General features: G+C 33.0%; 1 protein-coding gene across 5 annotated transcripts in view; it reads left to right on the forward strand.

The window, feature by feature from the left end:
- Positions 1–2,192: 2,192 nt before the first annotated feature.
- Positions 2,193–24,112, forward strand: part of LOC128184993 (diacylglycerol lipase-alpha-like) — a 40,934-nt gene continuing 19,014 nt past the window's right edge. The window contains exons 1-6 of one of the 5 annotated variants that reach the window (XM_052854659.1): positions 2,193–2,453; positions 13,573–13,793; positions 18,137–18,238; positions 19,047–19,215; positions 19,878–19,910; positions 23,848–23,892. In XM_052854659.1, the coding sequence (XP_052710619.1) occupies positions 2,359–2,453; positions 13,573–13,793; positions 18,137–18,238; positions 19,047–19,215; positions 19,878–19,910; positions 23,848–23,892 (665 nt within the window). In that variant the 5' untranslated portion in view covers positions 2,193–2,358. Of the gene's footprint in view, positions 2,454–13,572; positions 13,794–18,136; positions 18,239–19,046; positions 19,216–19,877; positions 19,911–20,226; positions 20,260–22,333; positions 22,397–23,847; positions 23,893–24,112 lie in introns of all 5 variants that reach the window. The other 4 variants (XM_052854660.1, XM_052854658.1, XM_052854661.1 and 1 more) reach the window with 4 other exon arrangements.

Here is a 24,112-nt window from a genome sequence, read left to right on the forward strand (position 1 = left end):
GAATACTAATTATTCTTAGTCCACTAAAAGCAAAGCAAAATTCTTGGATTTTGGATGCTGTACAATCAGTACAATCATTGATTTCCACCATTTGTGAGATTTCATTCACCTAAGTTTGAAGGAGCCAATCAGAATTAATAAGGCATTAATTATTCAGGAGAACGATATATAAGGAACCGAGCTGACCGACGATCATGGCATCAGTGGGTGTATATAAGACTGCATGACCACTCGTTTCCGGCGATGCCCAGTACATAACTCATAAAAAATGAGTCATGAATTTGTTGAATTTTTTTTCTTCATTTATATCATTTCTTTAATTAATTATTTTCATTTTGACCTCTTTGATTTAGGGAGAAGGCTGTGCCTGCTGCTTTCTCCCATTCAATATAATTTATATTGAATAAAATATTATTAAAAAAATAAATCTGTCTAATTGAATGAGTTTTTAAAAATTCCCATCTGCTTTATTCGTGAAAAATGTTTTATTTGATTGATTGATGAATATATGTATTATCTGTTTTGGTCTAAAACTAAGTATCATCTTCCTCTAACACTCTTTTTAGTTGTTTGTTACTTGTACGGTTGTTGTAGGGAAATATTGTCTCCACTTTGCACTTCAAATATTGTCTTTACGATGCACTTCAAAGTCAAGGGCTTTTGATGTGTATGCAATAGCATGGACGCTTCAACGATTTCCGGCCAGTGATAGGACGATGTGACAGAGACTGAGATGAAAATTAAACAATTTTTATTTTCACTTTCAAATTTAAATGCTTTCCCATACCCTTATTTAGAACTCATCTGTTTAAGAGAATTATACAATGTAGTATAAAAATGGCCTCGGCCAACAAGCCTTTTTTCTTTTTAACATTTTTAATAATCACCCGAGTCACACAGGTCACGTGTTATTAAATAAAGGATATTCATGAGAGAAGTCACTGTACACTGTTTGTGAATATTTGTACATCTAATATACTTTCTACTAATTCTAATTTTGACTTGAATGTTATGCATTTTATTGAAATTAAAAGTGCATGATAACGATAGATTGCTTAAATAGGGTTTAATCATGAACGTTACGTACATAAACAAACGTGATCAAAGATTGTGTTTAAAACTGATATTTTCAATGAAATATTTTATTTGATCTAAACTTTTTACTTTTTGGTCAATCTCTAGTAAATAATGGACACTGTATAGATCTTGATCATAAAATGAAAACTTCAGATCAAATTTTCTTGTCACTTCTTGTGACACATTTTCAGCGGTTAACAACAAAACAATGCAACATTCATATCATGCACACATTATACACGGAAATTTCGATTTGTTGCGTGAATTTACACCAAAATAGATTTATATAGATCTATAAAGAGGAAGAGGCATTTTTTATTGTTACTGCATGTGTACAGTGGGTCTTTTCACTGACAAAATATTAAACATTTTTTTTATCACGACCTGTTAAGTTTGTCGACATAAATTGAAGGGTCACTATATAATAATTAAATCCAGGTATCAAATGTTTATATCAATATGTTGAAAACGGGTTTGACAAATGTGGGATTCTCATATTCGCGGAGATTTATTTACACTTTTGTGATTCCGTCTACTATTCATACTCGGACAAATCACAAGTAATTAGACAAGTTAAAAACACTTTAAATGTATATCCAATTTTGTTTGATTTTTAATGGACTTAAACTGATAGTTTCTTCTAATTAACAGAGGAGAAAATACTTGGTTGATGAAAATACATTCATAATGCAGGCACGTAGCATCGTTTTTGAAAGTGGGGGGAGGGGGCAGACTCATCCAAAAAATCTTGACAATTAAGCAAAAAAAAAAAAAGGGGGAAATTTAAACTTTTCCAAAATCTTCAAAATCCTAATCCGTGAGGGGGGGGGGGGGGTAGTATATAACTTCAATTTCATTCCTCATTTCCTTATTTTCATATATCAATATCAATGCATGTAGTTTTTATTTTATCAGGCAGTCGGCGCGGACTGATGTTTGAACCCGCCCCTTCAATATATTTTATTCAGCTGTTAACATTCGCATATGTTGAAAATTTTACATTTTAATGAATTAATCATAATTATTTCGTGATAAACTTACGTTTATGCACGCTCTAAGAAATATGAAAAAAAAATCCTTTCTTTTCCCACCCTTTGTGGTCATTAGTATAACCGCGTTTCGCTTCAGTAAACAAACATCGTCTGTTGACTTGGTCGGGAAAACACACGAATGATGGAGCGCGGAGAATCTACTTTTATTTTGTCGGGTGTGTGAGGATTGAATTTCGTTCGTGGAATTTTGGGACGTACAAATGGTTTGTGTTTTATCTCTGGAATTAAAATGCCGGGAATCGTTGTATTCAAACGAAGATGGTCGGCTGGGTCAGACGATTTCGTTCTGCCAGCATTGACGTTGATGATACTGCATGGGATATGGTGAGGGTTCTTGCTTTTCATTTTGTATTTTTGGTGTGCAATAGACATGAAAAAATATTTTTAAAGCATTTGAACAATGGGCACAGTTGGTTAGTTTTCAGATTATAGGTTTTGGTTCTAAGTGCCACTAATACAACACACATGTTCATGTTTATTTAATCACAGTGGCGGATCTTACTGATGATGCAAGTTACACTTACTTGTTCGATCCCGATTTTCAATGGTGCAATATGGGATAAACTTCTCAATTACCTTTTAAACTATATATAAATGTTTTTGTTATTACAATTTCGGACCTGTTTTTTTAAAGTAAATATTCCAAACTTTAATATTAAATATTAAAGTAAAATTCATTAGTGTTTTGTGTACCATAAATTTCTTTGCACACACATCCTAGATTTCTAACCGATAAATGAAAAATGATGGATGAAGGGAAAGCTCTGCAGTCCCTGTATTAAAATGTATTGAAGGGGAAAGTTTTTTTTGTAAAAATTCATGAACTGCAAATAAAAATTGCACAGGTAACAATAGCAACCCGACAACAATAAATAAATTCTGTATGCACTTGAATGCCAGAAACTGACAAACCATGATACATTAGTGTGCAACTCATTATAAATTAAACAAACCGCCTTACCATATCAGCAAGCGAAAAAAGCAATATAGTCCTATATTATTGTGTGGGATCAATGATTCATTATAAATCCTTCTGACAGGATGCTGGTTTTAAACATTAAAAAATAATATTTGTCTTGTTGTCACTGATGTAAGGTTATTTACGGTAAACACTTTCACTTTAATTTTGAGTTTCAGAATCAGAAATAGTGATAAAACTTTGGTATATTTTCAACAACCATTTAAATGTGTATGTGGTTAAATTAGTACAGTATGTTTTATGCTCATAATCATGCTAATCATATATTTATTCATGCGTTTATATATCAATTTTAATTTTCTTCTTTCATTTAAGAGATAGTTGACACTATAGATCTAGTTAACATGAGAATTCCACTTTATTATCTTGGGGGATTTGACATTTGAGAGAGAGAGAGAGAGAGAGAGAGAGAGAGAGAGAGAGAGAAGAGAGAGAGAGAAAGAGAGAGAGAGAGAGAGAGAGAGAGAGAGAGAGGTTGTGTAATTATATAGCCTGTCAAAAAGGAAATGCTTGTTAAAATCAATTGATTAAAAAAACCGTGTATATACCGGTATTTTAAATATTGCACAGTGATGATTAGTGGATGGAGAAGGGAGTTAATCCATTTGCAGAGGCTTTAATTGTTTTCATTTTGCAACTGGAGAAGTGAATTCTGATCATAGGAATTATAATACATTGCCTCCTGATGTCCCATTAATAGCATTGAAAACTTAGTAAACACAAACAGATATTAATCAGTCTTGTGATTTTAAAATTCTCATAACTCATGTTTATTCAATATTACACTTACTGGCCCAAGAACACAAAAGCTATGTTTTAAAAAGGCAAACTTAAAAAGGACCAGTATTAATACTAATATTTTTTTTCACACTATTCTGTAATAAGATTGCTAGGAACTAGGATTATGGTAGAGCTCTTCAAGGGGGGGGGGGGGGGGGGGGGGCTTTAATCTCTGTCAGATCTTTGCCCTCTATGAACGTTTGGTACTAAATAAAATTTTGGCTGCCTTGATTGCCAGATTCCTTAACTTACTCTTTGATCCTCATATGATATATATTCTGTCCTAGAATGATACTGGTTTTCACTTTTTAAGTATAGCCTTATTAGTTTTATAAATGATAAAGGAATTTAATACGACAGGTACTTTGAATTTTTGAAGTCACTAAAATGTATTCAATTAATTTTATTAATGAAGTATTTGAAAAAAACCCAAAATTTACCGGTACTCCAATTACAAAAATTCCTCAAATTAGTGATTGTCAGAAATCTACTCATAGGTTGAATGGAATAGTGTTAACACCTCATCTGCAACCTGGCTAATAAGTGTATTTGGAGGCCAGTGCCAGAAAAATCTGTTTGAGTAAACAAGAGGGAGCGATAGGAATTAAACAATGGCCTGATATTTCCAGATAATCAGGAATCTTTTCTTATTCCAGCCTTTGTGTGTAGAGAACATTCCCTTCTTTTATCTCCTGGGTATTAGATTTACTGTGAAGGTTCCTGCAGCTAATTATTCCTTTGTTGTAGAATGTCTGATGAACAAACACAGGTGTATTGTAAAGGCTGCTAATTTCATGAGGCAAGACAATTTTCCTCTTCGTTATTCAAATTCCATTTTAAATTTTTTTTTTTTTATTTCTGGTCAGCTTTTGAAGAATGTAAAAATAGAAATATATTAAATGAATTGAAAAAATACCAAAGAAAAGGCACTCCCTAAAAGTCTGTACAGGTAAAATACAGGTACATCTATTGATGCACCTGTATTGATTTACATGATGTACATGTATTGATGTACATGAGTTGTTGTACACAATGTACATGTATTGATTAAATTACATGATGTACATGTATTGATGTACACAATGTACATGTATTGATGTACATTAGTTGATGTACATGTATTGATGTACACAATGTACATGTATTGATGTACATGAGTTGATGTACACAATGTACATGTATTGATGTACACAATGTTCATGTATTGATGTACACGATGTGCATGTATTGATGTACACAATGTACATGTATTGATGTACACAATGTACATGTATTGATGTACACAATGTACATGTATTGATGTACACAATGTATATGTTGTTGATGTACATAATGTGCATGTGTTGATGTACATGATGTACATGTGTTGATGTACATGATGTACATGTGTTGATGTACACAATGTACATGTATTGATGTACATGATGTACATGTGTTGATGTACACAATGTACATGTATTGATGTACATGATGTGCATATATTGATGTACACAATGTACATGTATTGATGTACATGATGTACATGTATTGATGTACACAATGTACATGTATTGATGTACATGATGTACATGGAATTCCTTGTAAAAGAAATATATATGATATCACCAAAGACCCAGGCAGTGAGAAAATTATAATATATATTTTAAATTCTATATATATTCAAATGACATTCATTTTCTCTGTGACTGCTGTTGGGGGGGGGGGGGCTGTTTCTATTACCTGCAGTACTGAGTTTGTGCTACTGTTTTATAAGATGCATATATTTCATTTGGATCAGCCCCAAGTCTGCAAGGCATTCACTGTACGCTTCATTTACACTGATTTGTTACTCCATGCAGGAAGCTATGTAAGGCCTTAAAAAAATAATTGTGTGTTTAGGGTAACACTGATAAAAAAATTAGGTTAGTTAGGTAGGGATTTTTTTTATTTTATCATAATTTATTTGCATGAATCCTAAAAGTGTTTGTTTGTTTCATATTTAAAAACGTATTTTTTTTATTGGAAATAAGATAAAAAGGGTAGGATCGTGCCATTTTTGTAGGTTAGGTCGGGTTACCCGAAACACACAACTTCTTTTTTTAGGCCTAACTGCATCAAGTTCAGCGTGTCAAATCTACATAATCTACATAGTACCTGAATCATGTCTCAATGAATTACAATATAGATATATTTAAATGTAGGAAGTTGTCTATACATGTAATTAGTTCTGCTAATATCAGCATCATTGAATTATACATGTTAAAGTAAATGAAGGAAGTTGTTAACCATATTAGTTGTATCAATATCTGTATCATTTAAATTATGCCTGCAAAAGTAAATATAATATGCCATTTTTGTTAAGTTTTCCGCATCCAATATCAATTTTGTACCACTATCAATTAATTTTTATAATTAGCAAAATTTACAAGTGTATACAATGACACACATATATATATATATATATATATATATATATATATATATATATATATATATATATATATATATATATATATATATATATATATATATATATACACAATAAAATATGTAACATTTTGCAGGAGGTATAAATACATTGTCACTTTGTCACTATATTTATATTACATTCATAAAACAGAATGTCATATACCAACCCCTCATCTCTCCCCAAACTAACAGATAACTGCATAATTTTTATGCCTGTTGAATAAGTAATCAGTTCATTTTGAAAATGTAATGTTCAGTTCTAAGACATTAGATAGTTTAAAACGATTGAAAGGAAATCTTTTGATGGATCAAGTCTTTTCTATTCAGATGTTTCTTTAAGGTTATCCTTGTGAACATAATCTAATGAAAACCATGTTATAGACAGGGATTTTACTGAATTTAAGATGAAAAGGCAAAGAATCCATTAGCCAGAGTCCTTTAGCAATTCAAAATACTTTATATTCCTCGTTACTTGAAAATCAGGAAATTCCGAGAGGAGGGGGAGTTTGCTGTCTGTTGAAATTACTTTTCATTCCCGTTGCCAAAGTATGATTAAATTATATATTGACTAAATGCGGCCTGGATTGCCGCTGTGTCGGACAGCAGTGTGAGTTATGTAAATATTGGACCTCGGGTCCCAAGCTGAAATTGTGTTTTCTGGTCTGATCATCCGAAATTTCCGCAGGGATGCCCCTATAACGTGGGACGCAATTGCTTTGGCCCTTACCGGTCAATTACAACATGAAAAGGGATCACCCAAAATTATTAATATAAAGCCCAGAAAGCAAGATCAATATGTAAGATAATAAATTTCATTCTAATTTGCTCTGTCCATCCAGTATCAATTCAAAGAATTTCACCTCTAGTGATGCTTAGACATATCAGCCATTATTTTTTAAAAGGCTCTACCCAGTGTCTGAGTAATTTTTCTTGTTATGCATTCAATAAATCTTAATACTAGACTGACCCACTTAATGACTGCCCTGCTCCCCCCCCCCCCCCCCATTTCCCAAATATAAAAACAAGACACTAAACAAGCAAACTACATCAGTGACATAGAAATGATAATGATAGAACTATATATTACTTATTCCATTATGTTCCCTTCTGCTATCAATTACTGTTAATTACATATCCTACTGTTTAGCACAGTAAGAATGTAAAGTGTCCTGATTTTGTTAATTGCCCGTAATAACATGTCTCACTTGAAGCAGTGTGTATTAATTAGCCCTGTGATTTGATTGCTTATTTATTATCCCAATAATATGATTTTGGGGAAATGACAGTTTTTTGGATCATTATGGGTTATATTAACGATAATATTATCTGCCATTGCTGCAGACAGGATTCGCTGGAATGAATTTGTTAGCTCAGCTCAGAAATGTCAATGAATATTGATATTTTGATTAAGTGCGACTTTATGAAATGTTTTATTGGTATTGATTGAAAGTGTTCTGTTACGAGTAACCAGTCAACGATGAAATAGCAAGTCAGTCAACCAAAAATCTCCCCTTTGATAAGAAAACGATAATATCTAGTAATTTTATAATTGAATTTTTTTTCTTCAGTTAAATGTGTCCATTGTGAGTCTTTAACTTTGTCAAATCGATGAGTTCCTGATCAGTTATTGGACAATTGGTTGATGGTACAGATATGGTGTCTGGATGGTTGGGGTATAATGTTGGTGGACTGGATGGTTGGGGTATAATGTTGGTGTCTGGATGGTCGGTGTATAATGTTGGTGGACTGGATGGTTGGGGTAAAATGTTGGTGGACTGGATGGTTGGGGTATAATGTTGGTGAATGGATAGTTGGGGTATAATGTTGGTGTCTGGATGATCGGGGTATAATGTTGGTGGACTGGATGGTTGGGGTATAATGTTGGTGGACTGGATGGTTGGGGTATAATGTTGGTGAACTGGATGGTTGGGGTATAATGGTGGTGGACTGGATGGTTGGGGTAAAATGTTGGTGGACTTGATGGTTTGGGTATAATGTTGGTGGACTGGCTAGGATCAATCTCCTTTAAAGAAATGCTTGTTGACCTTCTCCTAATAAAATTATAAAAAAGTACCCGAAAAAAAGATATTTTCATGAACATTCAAAGCATCATAATTTTTTGTTTTTGGAAAATAGTTATTTGCAAATTCATCTTTTTTTGTTTAAATGAATTACCGGTATTACTGAACATTGTTTTTGTTCAGCTTTGAAATTTTGTTTACACCCCTCGACTTGGTACTGTTGAGACAAACACGGTCATCAGATAGGGGTTTGGGAGGGGCAGTTGTCAGGAGTTATGAAATCTGGTTGTGTGTACATGTTGTAGTTATGATGTCTGGTTGTGTATACATGTTGTAGTTATGATGTCTGTTTAGTTCTGTACATGTTGTAGGTATGGTGTCTGGTTGGTTGTTTTCATTTTAAAGTTATTTTGTCTGGTTAGGTGTGTACATGTTGTTGTATTTACCGGTATGTCTGATTGAATGGTTGAAGGTGGGTTTCATTGGCACTTCTTTTGGCAGATTTGTGGCCTTATTGACCAGTACTTTAAGGTGGAATAACACATCGTCACAAAATGGTTGTCCTCTGATCAAAACGTTATTTTGTTTTATTAAAAGGATTTCATCGACATTAACGTAACTATAAATTACTCCATAGCCGAGTGGATAAAGTGTCGGGCTTGTGATCCGTACATCCCGAGTTCGAATCCCGAAGGGGCTTTTATTGTTACTTACTGAATTGAATTTTTTAGATATTCATTTTTTATCCTCAGTCTGCAAATTTTTTGCTTATTTGACTTAAGTATAGTTTATTTATCATTATATCTTTCACAATCAAATAATTTACTGTTGAGTGACTTTTTCCAGGTGTTATTCCACTTTAATTGTAAATCTTAAATGATGAAAAAAATCTTGAAGACCTACGTTTTAATCAGTGAATAGACATCACATTCAACTGTCAAGCACAGATATCAAGTCAGGACAAGTATAACCAATGGAAACTCTCTGGGTAACATGCACACCCTTGGATTAGTACCCCCCCCCCCCCATTCTTTAACACTCGACAAGTTGCCACCTACATATTTTGCTTTCCCCAGCTTCCTTGAAAGTTATTGGGAACCCTGCTCCACTCAGATTCTTGTTGTAATTTACATTTACCATAAAGCAGATGCCTTATAATCCAGGCCTCCACTTTGGGAACAATCAGAGTTTATTCTTTCTTACATCAACCAAGGCTTATCCATTGTTATTCTTTCTTGTAGTTTCAAGAGTCTATAAGAGGCTCACACTGCTATATGTTATATAGTTCTTGAAGTTTTTGGCAGTTTTACCCTAGTGCAAACCTAAAAATTTAAGGCAGTTTAACCACTGTGCAAAGAGAAGTTTGTTTTACAATGGAACTGCATAAGAACTCTAAATGGATCCTCTTCGCGCCCATAAATTTTAATTACATCCTCAACAAATTTTGAAACACTATATTTTTCATAAATCATACAATTAAATCATTATCATGGTTCCCATTAGATGAATCAATCCTAACTGATTGGGAAATGCTAAAAATTGTGATATTTAATTAAATGAGATAGTATGTACCGGTAATTTAACATGCAGGTTTACATACCAAGATATATGAAACTAATTTATGATTGATTTGCATACTTCACTTGTAAACTGATTAAACTTCACGCTAGTATATGTAATTGTTGCACCTCTTAATTCATAGACAACAACCTTGTATAACGCATAATATATATGTTATTTTGTGATAACATTTAAACTGAATTTATTTAAATTATGATTGTAGAAAGACACACTTTTCAATGATCAAGCAGAACTCTCTATTCTCAATGTATATCTTGCCTTGGTTGAAATATATTATATAACAGTAGAGCATCAATTGCTATCAGACACAATATTGATCAGAAGAAATATGCTAATATCATTTGATTATAGCTAGCATTTCGTGTTCTTCCATGATTACAGAAGAAAATAGACAAATATTAGCATGGTCTTTTAAAAATAAAATATGCACTTTTGTCATGATTATAATTATTTTCTGCAGATCAATAGGTCACCGCACAGAGATTGTAAGAGAATAGAATATTTGATTTTCTTTGAACGATAACGGGAAATTTTATTATTGCCTGTATTTTCTTTTCAAATTGGTAACAATTCCAACATTTCCAGCTTTTCAAAATTTAAACTCCAGATTATTACAGAAATTTAACCAGACAACCTAAGCTCACAGGAAAGAACAAGAAATCAGTGGCAATGACATGTAACAAGCAGCAAGGTTGTAGATATTACAGCTCAGGCGACTGGCTCTGGTCTGTTGAGCTCAGGTCCCCAGCTTCACACCCATGTTCTGAATGGAAATCCTACCCCAGCATTGTCATGTGAAGCTGTTGTATCCCTGAGGCCATGAAATATCATTTCTGTGAGTCTGAATCTGATACAGCCAGTTATTAAGTGTCAAGTTTGTGTCACAAATTCATAGTTCAGACAGGGTATACAAGTATACAACACATGTAACTGTACTCTTCATGGTCTTATTTTGTATTCATAAACTTAATGGAGGAAAAAAGTCTATGGTTGTCTTGTTTTTAGTGGTTTTAAATCATATTATATTGATTTAATTAAGGTGTCGTAAATTTAGTCTATTACTCCATGTAATAATCTATTAATATGATAGATTGGTTTTTGAACTGGGTTTATAATTGCTCAAATATGGCTTTTATTTAATATGTGTTTTTGAACTCTTTCAGCAAACAAATGATAATTGTTAATGGTATTGAGCAAGCTCTAAGTGAGCTTTGATGCATTCATCATTGTGTGTAGGATGTGAACCAATGTCACTTTAGTTGTTCCGGCAATCTGAAAGCTTGTATGATGCACTATTGCACTCAAGTTAATACAGTGGTCCAGAACAAACAATGAGCCATTGTCAGACTGCAGACGTCTGATGCTGACGATTCCAGTCTACATCACATAGACCACATGTTTCTCTCCAGCTTCCTGGGGTACTGGATTTGTATTGATCGCTTTAAATCCCAAGTTTATTCAGCTGATAAAACGATTCTGGCAGAAAATGTTCGGGACTCTGATCCCGCATGTTAATTTCATTGTCTTCAAATATTGATCCGATTTGGCAGAGTAATAATCTGGGAAAGTCTCAAAACAATATGGTCTGTTACCAATTATGAACCCACTACTGTCATTTCTCGCTTGACCGTTTGGGAGTACGATGGGCAGATTTCTATACTTTCCCCCAAAGAGATGTCCTGGATAATGTGGTGCAATAGATGCTAACGGCAGATGCACCGGCGTGTGGTTGTCAGAATGATGACTTTTTTGTGAGATCCTCTAAATGCACAGTGACAGTTCGTGTAATTGAGGTTAAGGGGCATGGCAATAAGACATTTACTGTTGCATGTTAAGTACATTCAATTAGATACCAGATAGAAGCCAAAAGCAGGCTTAGATAGAAGAATTACAATGAGGAACTCCTTTTCCTACTTTGTATCTAAAATATACACATGCATCCAATAATGGTATGATATGATGGAATTTGTGGAGAGAAAAATTGAATGTCATTTTTTAATTTAAAGAGATGTTTTGAGTTAGCTACCACAACTCCAAAGTGTTGGATTTTTCCTGAAATTGTTTCTATACATAGAATCATGCAGAATTTCAAACTAGCAATTTTCTTTGTTATACAGTCAATGACATGTATATATATGAATCTTTCATAATCTTACATAAATCAGCTTATATCCATCTTTTTTAACATACCTAAGCTGACTCATGGAAATTTTTCTGATCAAAATTTGTATTTTGTCATCATTGTAATCATCGTCATTGTTGTTAACTTTTCACATTTTCGACATCTCTCTAGAACTACAGGGCCAATTTAAACCAAACTTGGATCAAAGCATCCATGGGTGAAGGGGATTCAAGTTTGTTCAAATGAAGGGCAGCACCCTTCATTTCATAATTTAGATTTTCCAAATATTTATTGGAATGTTTCTTAAAATCCTCTTAACAAAAATCATTTGGCCAGAAAAGCTCAGAAACTTGTGTAAAAGCATCCTCAGGTAGTCTATAGATTCAACTTTGTTCAAATCATGATTCTCAGATATGGGATAAGGCTGTAAAGGGAAGTTAAATTTTTATGTAAGGATATCAAAATAGAGAAAAAATCTTCTTAAAACTGATACGACAAAAGGGGCTCAATATTTTACAGATTTATTTATGGAGAAAATTGGAAAATCTGTTAATTTACTCTTTTTAACTGTCTACTCTACTGAATTGTCCAAATGTTTACTAGTATTTAATTCCCTAAAGGTGATTTGATTAGAGTTATAGCTGTTGTTGCTAACTAATGTGAGTAATGTGGCCCCTAACCTCTTGTTTTAATTTTTTCTGATATATATTGGTATACTGTAAATTCCTTATATTTTGCGAGTACTTAATTCCGCGATCCCGCTGTTTTGTATCAAATCGCGAGAATATAAAATTGCGAACGCGGAACTTTTATCCTTATTTCTTATAGTTCTCAACTCTAAGAAAAATAATGGTGAGATTTTTAAATCCGCGAAGGGTGCTTCTCGCGATTTTACGCGGATATTAGTTCCTCGCGTTTAATTAGGAATCTACAGTAGAGTGTTTATGTGTAACGAAATTATGAAATGCTAGAACATGAACCTACAGTTTATTGCCTTTGGAACTACATTCACAACATAATTTCTAACATATTTGATTTGAATATCAACGCATGCAAGTTCAGTAGCCAGTAATTTGATGGCTATTTGATTGGAAGTGTTACGAGTGTGAATGACCTTGTATTCTGATGATACACCGGTATCATTCAGTAGGCCTGATGGGCAACAAACTATCCAACACATCCACCAATTGATTTTTTAAAAATATGATTTTAACAGCAACTTTAAATGAAGAAAAATCCCAAATGCTTTGGCCTCGAAATTTAAATGTTTTTCCAAATTCTTATCTAGAGGTCTTCCCTGTAAGGTGTTTACAAAAGTCTAAAAAATGACAGTGAACACCCAGCTCTTTTACGGTATTATTCACAGTTCAAAAGAACTGAATTTCTTGTCTTTTGCCCTTTACATATGTATATAGGCCTTTTAGCAACTGTTATACATGAAGACATCTGAGAACTAATTGTCAATGGTTGTAGTGAGCCACCAGTCCAACTGTTTTCTCTGTTGTTTTTCAGGCTAACCATCCTGTCCATAACGATGGGCGTCACGGCCACGGACTACGGGGATACGTGTTTCATTGCCAGAGTGTCTCTGTGGTCCTTCGACCTTGGATATGTGGTCTCCCTGGCAGTGGGGCTAATTTTAGAAACGGTCCTTTTCTGGGTCAGCCTAAGAGGAACCATCTTGGAGACAGCGCCCAGAGTTAGCGTGCAGTACATATTGTACATCAGGCTCGGTAAGGTTCACACAAAAGTTAAATCCAACAGTTTTAAAATGAGTAAATTAATAACTTAAAGGATTGTTTCTTTAGCATTTGGAAATATTTACTCTAACAGATTTCCACATGTTTTAAACAGTGATTTGCACAATGTAATGTGCAGTGAGCAGAATAAATTCAGAGACCATAGGATGAAACTTTTTTAGTTCAGATATTAGAAATATGCATGCCATGAGAGTATTGCACATTAATGGGTGGATCTTTTGATATTCTACTGCATAAATTGTACACACTTGTTGATTGCTTTACCCCCCAGGAATGCAATGGCTTTCAACAAAATGGTGATTTAAGTTAAAATTGAACTATTTTGTGACTTGCTGAAATTTCTGAGAGAGAGAGAGAAAGAGAGAGAGAGAGAGAGAGAGATTTATAATCTTTCCAATCTGTGCCATGCGCTGCAGGGCCTGCAGTGATGGGATAGTGAGACACCACAGTAAGGACTAGGTGTGAGATCTCATCATGTGACACTATCTTACACTCCCTGTATCCAGCAGTACAGATTTATATCTCAGCATACAACAGCTGCCGACTGTTGCAGCTCTCTTATTGATTTAACCCAGTTGGCAAATCAGAAAATAGAAAATAATTCACCCATCTGTTTAAAGTCACTGCATATGGACAAAGAAGAGGCCCATTTCTATAATTATTAATTATTCAAGAGTCAAAGTTCATTGTCTTCCAGGGTTTGAAAATCATTGACTTTTACAAATAGTTCATTAAATATATATAATCTTGTTACATTTATGGTCTTTACATGAGAAGAGTTGTTTGATTTATGAGTCATATAACAAGGTCTCAGACAGTCATAATGAATTTTAAATTACCAGTCCTGTACCCAGCCTTACATGTTTATCTCTTATATATTATAATAGTGTCTTGCAAATTCTAGTTAATTTAACGAGGCCAGGTCTAATTTGTTCTGCCCTAGATTTTTTAATGAAATTTCTTGCACGTATTTCTACTGAAATAATATTATTTTAAAACAAAAAAAATGACACATCATTTGTTTAGGGGGTCATCTCAAAGTTTGTTAATTTTTAACATATGATCCTATGGGATTTGCCTGAAATGTATCAATTTTGCACAATTTTTTTAAACTTCTGCCCTAGGGATTTTTTTCCTGTTATACATATGAAGGTTATTGCTAGAAGACATCAAATGATCAAATAAAAAAACCCCTTTTACCTCCTGGTTTGTTCCAGGGGTTTTTTCAAAGTTTTATTTGTATGCCCAGTTTCTCAGAAGTTGTCGGATAATGGCTAATTTTTATTTGACAAAGGCAAAAATGGTGATCTTTATAGTGTTATTAAAACATTCAAACATATTTAAGTAATAAAAATATATATAAAATCACATATTTAGGGTCATATATACAAAATACATGGTTACTGTCTTTAAATACATGCTATACTGTGGTTTCATCAATATTCGTTGAATACCAATTTTCGTGGATTTCATTTTTAAGTTGATCCATGAAATTAAATGTTCATTGAAATGCAATTTCTATTAACATTTTGTATTGATGGGGTCATTCGCCACGAATTTACATACCCTTGAAAGTGTGATTTTCACTTTATCCACGAAAATTGATACCCTTGAATATTAATGAAACCACAGTATTTAGTTGGGGCAAGAAAATGTGACAGAGGGCTAGGCTTGCTGAATCCTCTTCATGTTTTTGACCGAAGCGCAAATATAGCTTATACTTCAAGACATGTATGTTTATTCTACAATATAATTTAAATTTAACGCCTCAAACGAGCTATTTTCTACAAATTTCGCTGAATATCTGAAGTTGAAATTATAATGCCATGGCGTCAACCAAGCAAACAAATGACGTCAATATGCAAATAAAACGCTGCGCGAAAGAGTGCATACTCTAACTGTACTCGGCCTCGTTACGTTAAATCCTTCTCCATGCCATGAAGGCGCATAAGGTTGGTACTTATCCCTGGGTTCCGGGTGCTTAGCGGATGAGAGTCATTGACTCCCCCTGGATGGGACACCAGCCCATCGCAGGTTAACCCCAAGCATAAGCCAGTATCCAATTTCAGCTTGATGGACTGAGACAATGTAGATAAGGTGCCTTGTCCAAATGCATAACACACAACATCAAGTGACCATAGCAAGGTTTGAACCAGCGACCTTTCGATTAGTGGCCTAACGCCCATGACCACTGAGCCATGTGCTCAACCTTGCAAATTCTAGCAATGCAGTAATAGAGTATATGGTATTTTGCAGTAATAGTGTTTATGGTATTTTGCAGTAATAGTGTTTATGGTATTTTGCAGTAATAGTGTTTATGGTATTTTGCATAAATAGTGTATACTGGTATTGTGCATGCATAGATCATAAAGCCTTACGAATGACCATTAATTTCAAGTAACACATCATAATAAATAATGCATAGACACTTTAATACGGTAATAATTAATGTTGATCACATTGTACATGTAGAAATATTTAGAAAACTTTTGAAAAAAACTCTGAATCGAATCAAATATACATATATGTAAGAAGATTGACCTTTAGATGGGAATATGTTTATTTATAATTCTCATTTACAGTCAAAATTCGTTATCTCGAATTAGTTGAAACTATTTAAAAAACTTCTAGATATCCATGAGTTTGAGATAAAGAGGATAAAATACGTTAAAAATAAGTGGTTTGGACTTACAAATCCCTTTGACATATCCATTGTATACGAGGTAACGGTGTTCGAGATATCTAAGTTCAACTGTATTTGTCTATTGATATGTGATCATACTTGTACAGATAATTACATTCCCATTGTAGTAAACTTAGATCTGATTTAGATCTTTGAATAGTAAGTTAAAGATGTATCACATAATATATGTGTGCAATGTACATATATATGCCTGTAATAATTTAGTGTACATAGTAAAAACTACATGTACTTTGAATTAATACAATTGTACTAATCAAATTTCATGTATGCAGATGTAAACATATTATGTAATTGTACAAGAAATCCTTGAATGAATGAAGTATGTAGTACAACACTAATTGATATCATTGACACACTATGCTGTAATTAGGGTGGGTTAATTAAACAGAGAGAATTGTTTCCTTGTAAGATTAATTCTGTAAAACCACCAGAGGTAATGCTACTGTGTGAAACAGGAAAGGACTGGAATTGATTTCTTGCCTGTCATTTAGGTGTACATACATAGACAGAAACTGTATGAACTCGAGAGAAAAAAATACTGTCTCAAAAGCAATGAAACTGGAGTGTTGGGCCACTATAGGAAGTTGTGTATTGTGTGTGGGGGGAATTTTTTCAGTGTATTGGATTTTGTGCGGGTTTATGCTCAATATGATTGCACTGTTGATAATGCCCTTGTCTCTGGTCTTTTTGTATTATGAAATCTTAGATCTGAAGGAAATTGATTATTTTAGGGGGTAAAAAGCAATTAGTCTGGGTTTTTATAGCCGCTTGATTCTGATAAATTCCAATCGAGAATTATAAACCTATTGTTTTAGCAGGCATGCCTCAGATTCTGTGAAGGTTTTATTGTAGTAATAAATTGATTTTGGGGAGAGAGATTGTAAAAGAGATGGGGATGATATATACCTACAGTATCACGTTTACCTATGTTCTAGCTGTGCTTATATTAAAGGTGGAGATATGATATATTAATGCAATATTTCTTTTTACTTCCGAACAATAAGTCAGTCCTTTCGGACTGAAATCAGCATTTGTAATCATCAATAAAGATAAACATATGTTACATGCACAGTATACAGATGCTTGATTATTGACAAAAAAAACTTTTCAAAAAAGTTTTTTTGAAATTGATATTAGCTAAAATGCACTCTGTGCAATGCTTCTTTTCAGTAGTATCAGGCAAAAGTTTTTCATTTTGTTACAATATTTAAGGGAAATAAGAAGTAATTTTATCAAAATGAAGGAATTTTATTCTGCAACTATACCTTTCATTTACTGAATGAAGATAACCCAATAAACTAAATCTATAATCAACCAAAAGCTGAATATACTGCCTGGTGCATTGAAATCTTTATTCAAATGCACAAAGACATCATCTATATTGCATCATTTACATCATGGCATCATAAATGTAGTTTCAACTGCAGAAATGTATCAACATTTGTTGACTTCCAGGTTTAAATTGGGGATGTAGATTGTGAATATTAGAGCAAAATGTTTCTTAACCCTCACACAAATATTTCTTATATTTCAAGACAGTAACAATGTATTTTATATTAATTTAAATTAAACATGACTTGATTAATTGTGGGATTTAACCTTTGTATTGTAGCTGTCCTCCTGTTTGAACTGTCATGGCAGATAGTGGGTGTGGTCTGGCTGGCCAATCACTACCTCAGTTGTCCTGCAGAGGTCCAGAAGAAAGTCACACTGGGTAATGAAAACAGAAAAATTCTATGGACTTCATGGGGAAATGACATGGTTTTCCATTAGTATATACAGGGGAACTTTTGTTCCGCTTTAATGTATGACCCATTTGCCTTCATTGACAGTAGGCAAATTCAAAATAGGGTTAATATTTGAAAACTAAGTTATCTTATGAACAGTTCTCTTGAAACACAACAATCTTTTTAATCAGTGTTTTCATTACATTTTATTTGTGATTTCATATCAATAAAGAATCGATGGAGGAGCCAGTACTTATTTGACCTTTGATACTTCTCCATATTTGGACATTCATTATAGATGGCTTTTGTATTTTAACCAAATCTTCCCATTAAATTATAGACTTGCCCATTGGCATTATAACCAAATAATACCAATTGTCTTTTTTTAAGAAATAAAAGGAAATTCAATTTTTACTGTATTTGTATTAGACATTGATAAAAAGTCCAGTTTACAGTATTTGTATTAGACATAGAAAAAAGACCAGTTTACAGTATTTGTATTAGACATTGATAAAAAGTCCAGTTTACCGTATTTGTATTAGACATTGATAAAAAGTCCAGTTTACCGTATTTGTATTAGATATTGATAAAAAGTCCAGTTTACAGTATTTGTATTAAACATTGATAAAAAGTCCAGTTTACAGTATTTGTATTAGACATTGATAAAAAGACCAGTTTACAGTATTTGTATTTGACATTGATAAAAAGTCCAGTTTACAGTATTTGTATTTGACATTGATAAAAAGTCCAGTTTACAGTATTTGTATTTTACGTGAATATATTTTTTTTGATCAGCAATGAACATCTGTAACTGGTTGATACTGCTGGTGATAGGAATCATGGTCTGGTGTACTTACGACCACGCCGGGGGTAAGTGGGTCAAGATGAAGCGATTCCAAGAAAGTCTGAAAGAGAGGCAGAAACGCAACAAGCGACCCAGTGGCCGGCGGAACTGGAGACAGAGGTACGTGATTGAGTGAGACCACAGAGAGGGAAATTGTTACAGTCTGTACATATATAGTCTTCATTTGTGCAAGTCCTCTTGGAAAGAAGGGTGTTATGAGAACCATTTGAATTCAGTCATTGTCATTAGATATTATCCTATATATATTAGTAATGTAATCATCATAGAGAATATCATTTGAGCTTCTTATATAGGAGAGATTTGGCTTATATATTATTCAATTTTATTATCATGGTTATTGAGACAATGAGGCTCCTTATGATCATTATTAATATGTTATATCAGTTATATCAGTAGCCATACTAGATAATAATAAAAATAAAAAATCAGATAAAAAGATATAATATGGTAATATCCAAATTCCATATGTAATGTTTACCGATGCAGTACACAATTACATTGGATTTTCATACTGTCAATTACAGACCATTTTTCAATATCTGATTTTTAATTAATATTTCATTTTGAAGTTGGGGAAAGGAGGAAATCTGTAATTTAGGTACCTAAGAAAAAATTCTATCACAGTACTACAGTTGTATACAATATTTGTATGTAGTGTAATCATTTATACACCAATAACAGTTTTTGGTTTGAACCAATCACAGAAACTTGGGTTATATTTAAGGAATATTTAAAAAAAGTATACTTAATTTGATTTTTAGATCTAAACTTGACAAAAAGATTGGAGTTATAAAGTAGGTCTGTGTCCAAATAAATCATTAAAAAGATGTTCAGCTAGTGCTTGCTTGAGACTTGGCTATACTGCACTAAGATGAAGGGCAAATGCTAATTTTCCAATATAGTTGTAACTTCCCTACTTCAAAAATACATGGTATAATATATAAATAACATACATGAACTTGGCACTGATAAATTCTGTGTTATTTAGAGCTTATTCAAAATTAGAAATATGTACCAAGAACTATTACTGTCTGGTTATTTAAAGTTTTATGAACCATATTTATTATTGACTAATGACTATAAACATTCTGTTGAATTATTTATGCATAGTAAACAAATCACAAGGATTCAGCAGCTACAGAGGTATTCTGTATAATTCCGTTGTTTGAATCCTCTCTCAGTATGGATTGGTTTATTTTCAAATTTATTAAAGAAATTTCATCTATCATTTGCTTTTGTTTTAAAATTCACATGTATGTTTCAACTACATTTGGTTAATGACTAAGTTGGTACAGTAAGACTTATAAACTCTTAAATATTTTCTTTCAATTGATCTATACTGGGGTTTCAATATTCGTTGAATACCAATTTTCGTGGATTTCGTTGTTAAGTTGATCCATGAAATTAAATGTTCATTGAAGTGCAATTTCTATTAACATTTTGTATTGATAGGGACATTGGCCTCAAATTTATGTATCCTTGAAACTGTGATTTTCACTTTATCCACGAAAATTGATACCCTTGAATATTAATGAAACCACAGTATATTAAACCAATCATCACTTTTCAAAAAAAAAGAAATAGTTAAGTCTCCTTTGCAGGGTCTATCCAAAATCAATAAACACCAGGTCCATCCAATAATCTGCTTCTTTTGCTACAAAACATTTGAGTTCTATGCAATGAATTCATTGTATTTTAGCCGTATCCGGAGACAACCAAAATTTCAAGATGAAAATAGACCCTCAAAGTTAAATGACAAAATTACAAAACCCAAAATTACATTGGTTATGGTAAGACTCCTATGGTTTTATTCTCATAGATGTTAGCCAAGGGACATAACTTTTGGAAAGTGTTGATTCAACTTTTCAGTAGTGTTAAAAATTTCGCATGTCTTTGTATTTTTTTCTTACTCAATAGTAAATACTCAGTTTTGGTAAATGATCAATTACACCGTCTGCATTGAAATCCAGGTGTGGCGTCGTTAAATCTTTCTTGGTTTTGATATAGCTTGTCCCTGTAAAAACCGCATACTTTAATTCTTACATTGTTTCAGAATCTTCCAAAGCTTAATGCTAACATCAAATCCTATTGGTGAACTGTCCTTTAGATGTGAGTTAATTAAGTTTTGGAGATTAATAAACCTGAAAGCCATGAAATCACAGAGCTTCCATTAAGACTCATGAAAGTAGAATAACAGCAGTAGCGTACGGGTGACAAGGAGATATATTGTGACAAATTTTTAATAAACTTGCTCCTATATCCACTGGAGTTCTTCACATCTATAGTGGTCACCTTGTTAAACATATTGATGAATCAAGATACATGGCATGATGATTATTCCTCCATTGTTCAATGGCTTTATGTGTTCTACAGTGTAGGTTCTCTATTAATAATTAGAGCCTTTTCCAGTTTTGGTGATGCTGGAATAGTGGGGCATGTTCTGAATATGACTTTAAACAACATGAAACAGAGAATCTGAGAGTATATCTCAAGAATAGTTAGAACTGTCCTATGCATTGAGTCTTCTAAGATTAAGAGTATCTTTACAAAACCTCCAGTAATATTTGATAGAACATATCCATGCAAATGTCCTTTTTAAAACACATTCATCTTTGAGATCTCTACATGATCTTTCTATTGATCTTTACTAATACTTCTATTAATGGGATGGACCTTTCAATGATTAGATTCCATATTGTGTAGCTGTAAGCTATTCATTTGTGAAATCAGAAAACAGCTGGTTACCTCTTGGACCAATCTTGCATTCTGAGACACGTTCAGCAAAGTATTTGTTGATGCCATGACAGGCTGAGGTAATGTTCAGACGTGTGAAAGAGACAAGGCAAAAATGTTCAGTTATTTTTTTTACATGAACAAAGTAATTTATTAAACTGAATCAAAAAGTCATTGAAATTGCTGTAGTGAACATCATTTATTTGATTTGTTTGCAGTAGAAAATTCCCATTTCATCAGAACCTTTGATAGGAAATTGTGAAAGTTGTTGGCATAATAGAATCAATGATCATCACATTTTCTAGCGAACAATAATAATCCCTTGTCCTTAATCCTTTTCCATTATGAAAGTGTGGAAGTAGAAGTTGCTGTATTTCATAAGTCTAAGATGTCACATCATTTAGATTGTAAATAACAATGTCAGGGGAGAAACAGTTGCAAAGCAGTGACATCCTGTTTATTCCGGTGATGTGTTACTTTTCAGCAATGCAGGAATTCTAGAGATAATCTTGCCTTTGTTTTTATGGGTACCCTCTCCTCCAAGAAGGTAGATGGATGTGTTCTTAATACACTGAACAAATTAATATTGATTTGCCTGATCACAAGTGTAGCATGCATTTAACACAGACATACAGAGAGAGAGAGAGAGAGAGAGAGAGAGAGAGAGAGAATTTAATGCAAGTATTGCATATATCTTAATATATGTATGCTTGTAATAATTACTGGAATGCACAGTTTTCTTAACAGATTAACTACAGTTGTTAATCATCTAATTATTATTTCTGATGATGTTAGATAATTTAATGTACTCTGGGGAATTCTGTGCATAATTAGCATTCATGTCTCGGATGAATCTCACTCTGACGATTAGGAACCACAACACAAACCTCAAAATCTTGCTTTAGCTTAAGTTATGAAGCCAAACTTAGGGGATGTGTATGAACTAGAGAAATAACAACACAAACATGATGCTAGAATATTTTATAATGAGCTTACAAAATATATGAATCAGTTTATCTATAATAGTTTGATAATCATAAATAATGAACAATTTGATACCTGAATCAGGGATTTAATCAAGAAGTAATGAAGAAACCAATTTTTATTGACTTTTTGAATTTGTATTAAAACTCCATAAACTTTAAGGAATTGGAAAAGTGCAATATTGAACAGAACATTTTTTATTCAAGAAGACATTCATTTGTTTTATGTTTTAACTTGGCTATATATAAAGAAAACTATAAATATTTACAAGAGTTTCAAAGAAATTATGTCAGTATTTTGGTTATGTCAAATGTACACTGTGTACATTATTGATGGTTTTAGATATATTGGTTATTTATATACATCAGTTAAACTATCTGATGCTTGGGTACTAGTAAGTAACCAAACAGTACAATGTTGTTTGAATTGTAAATTTAAAACTTTGGGCCCAATATGCATATGCTTGCTGAATGCAGACTTGCTTTGTTTCAATATGTATATATTCTACTATCATGCATGACTAGAGGCCGACACCCACTCAGCCTCACCTCAAACACATGTTTGATCGCCATTGTGTAATAAGAGGAATGAAGCACTCACCAAAATGCCTGTACTTAAGCTATGTTTTTGTTTGAGCAAAAGAATTGCCAATCTAAGCAAAACAGCTGTGTACATAGACGAAATGCTTTGCATCCTATGTCAATAGTATGTTTGGCAGTTCTTGCATTGAGGTGCATGGCGACTCCAATCACGGAAAGGAATGGGTTCTATTTTCGTTCTTCTCATTTTTAGATTCAATTTTCCAAATAATACGATTGATTAGTTTTCTCAATAAGAAAAGAGAGATCCCGTTTTTCTTTTGTTAATATAATCATGAAATATATTAAGAAAAATATTTGTAATTAAATGAATAAACTTTGTTACAGCAATGATTCAGTGTTTGAACGGATATTCTTTTCTTATTTGTTCTTCAAATAACATAGCTGACCATGCATTATTTCTTTCATTATTTAGGAGTAGTCTCCTTCGATTGTTTTCAGCCTATCTCAATACCCACAGGTACTATGTTTTAAGTTTTATTTTGTATTTTATTTTCGCCTTATATTTGCTTTCAATAGATTATTACGTAAACCATAAATTAACTGGACTATAAACTATAGACTAGTATTCCCTATCCACTGGCTTTTTGCAATATTGTAATAACCCATTAACCTACATAAACAGATCATGCGCAAACGTGACTTCCGGAATCTAAAATGATCTTGCCAAATGACAAACT

Source organism: Crassostrea angulata, chromosome 5, assembly GCF_025612915.1.
Source record: "Crassostrea angulata isolate pt1a10 chromosome 5, ASM2561291v2, whole genome shotgun sequence".
Taxonomy (NCBI): Eukaryota; Metazoa; Mollusca; class Bivalvia; order Ostreida; family Ostreidae; genus Magallana; species Magallana angulata.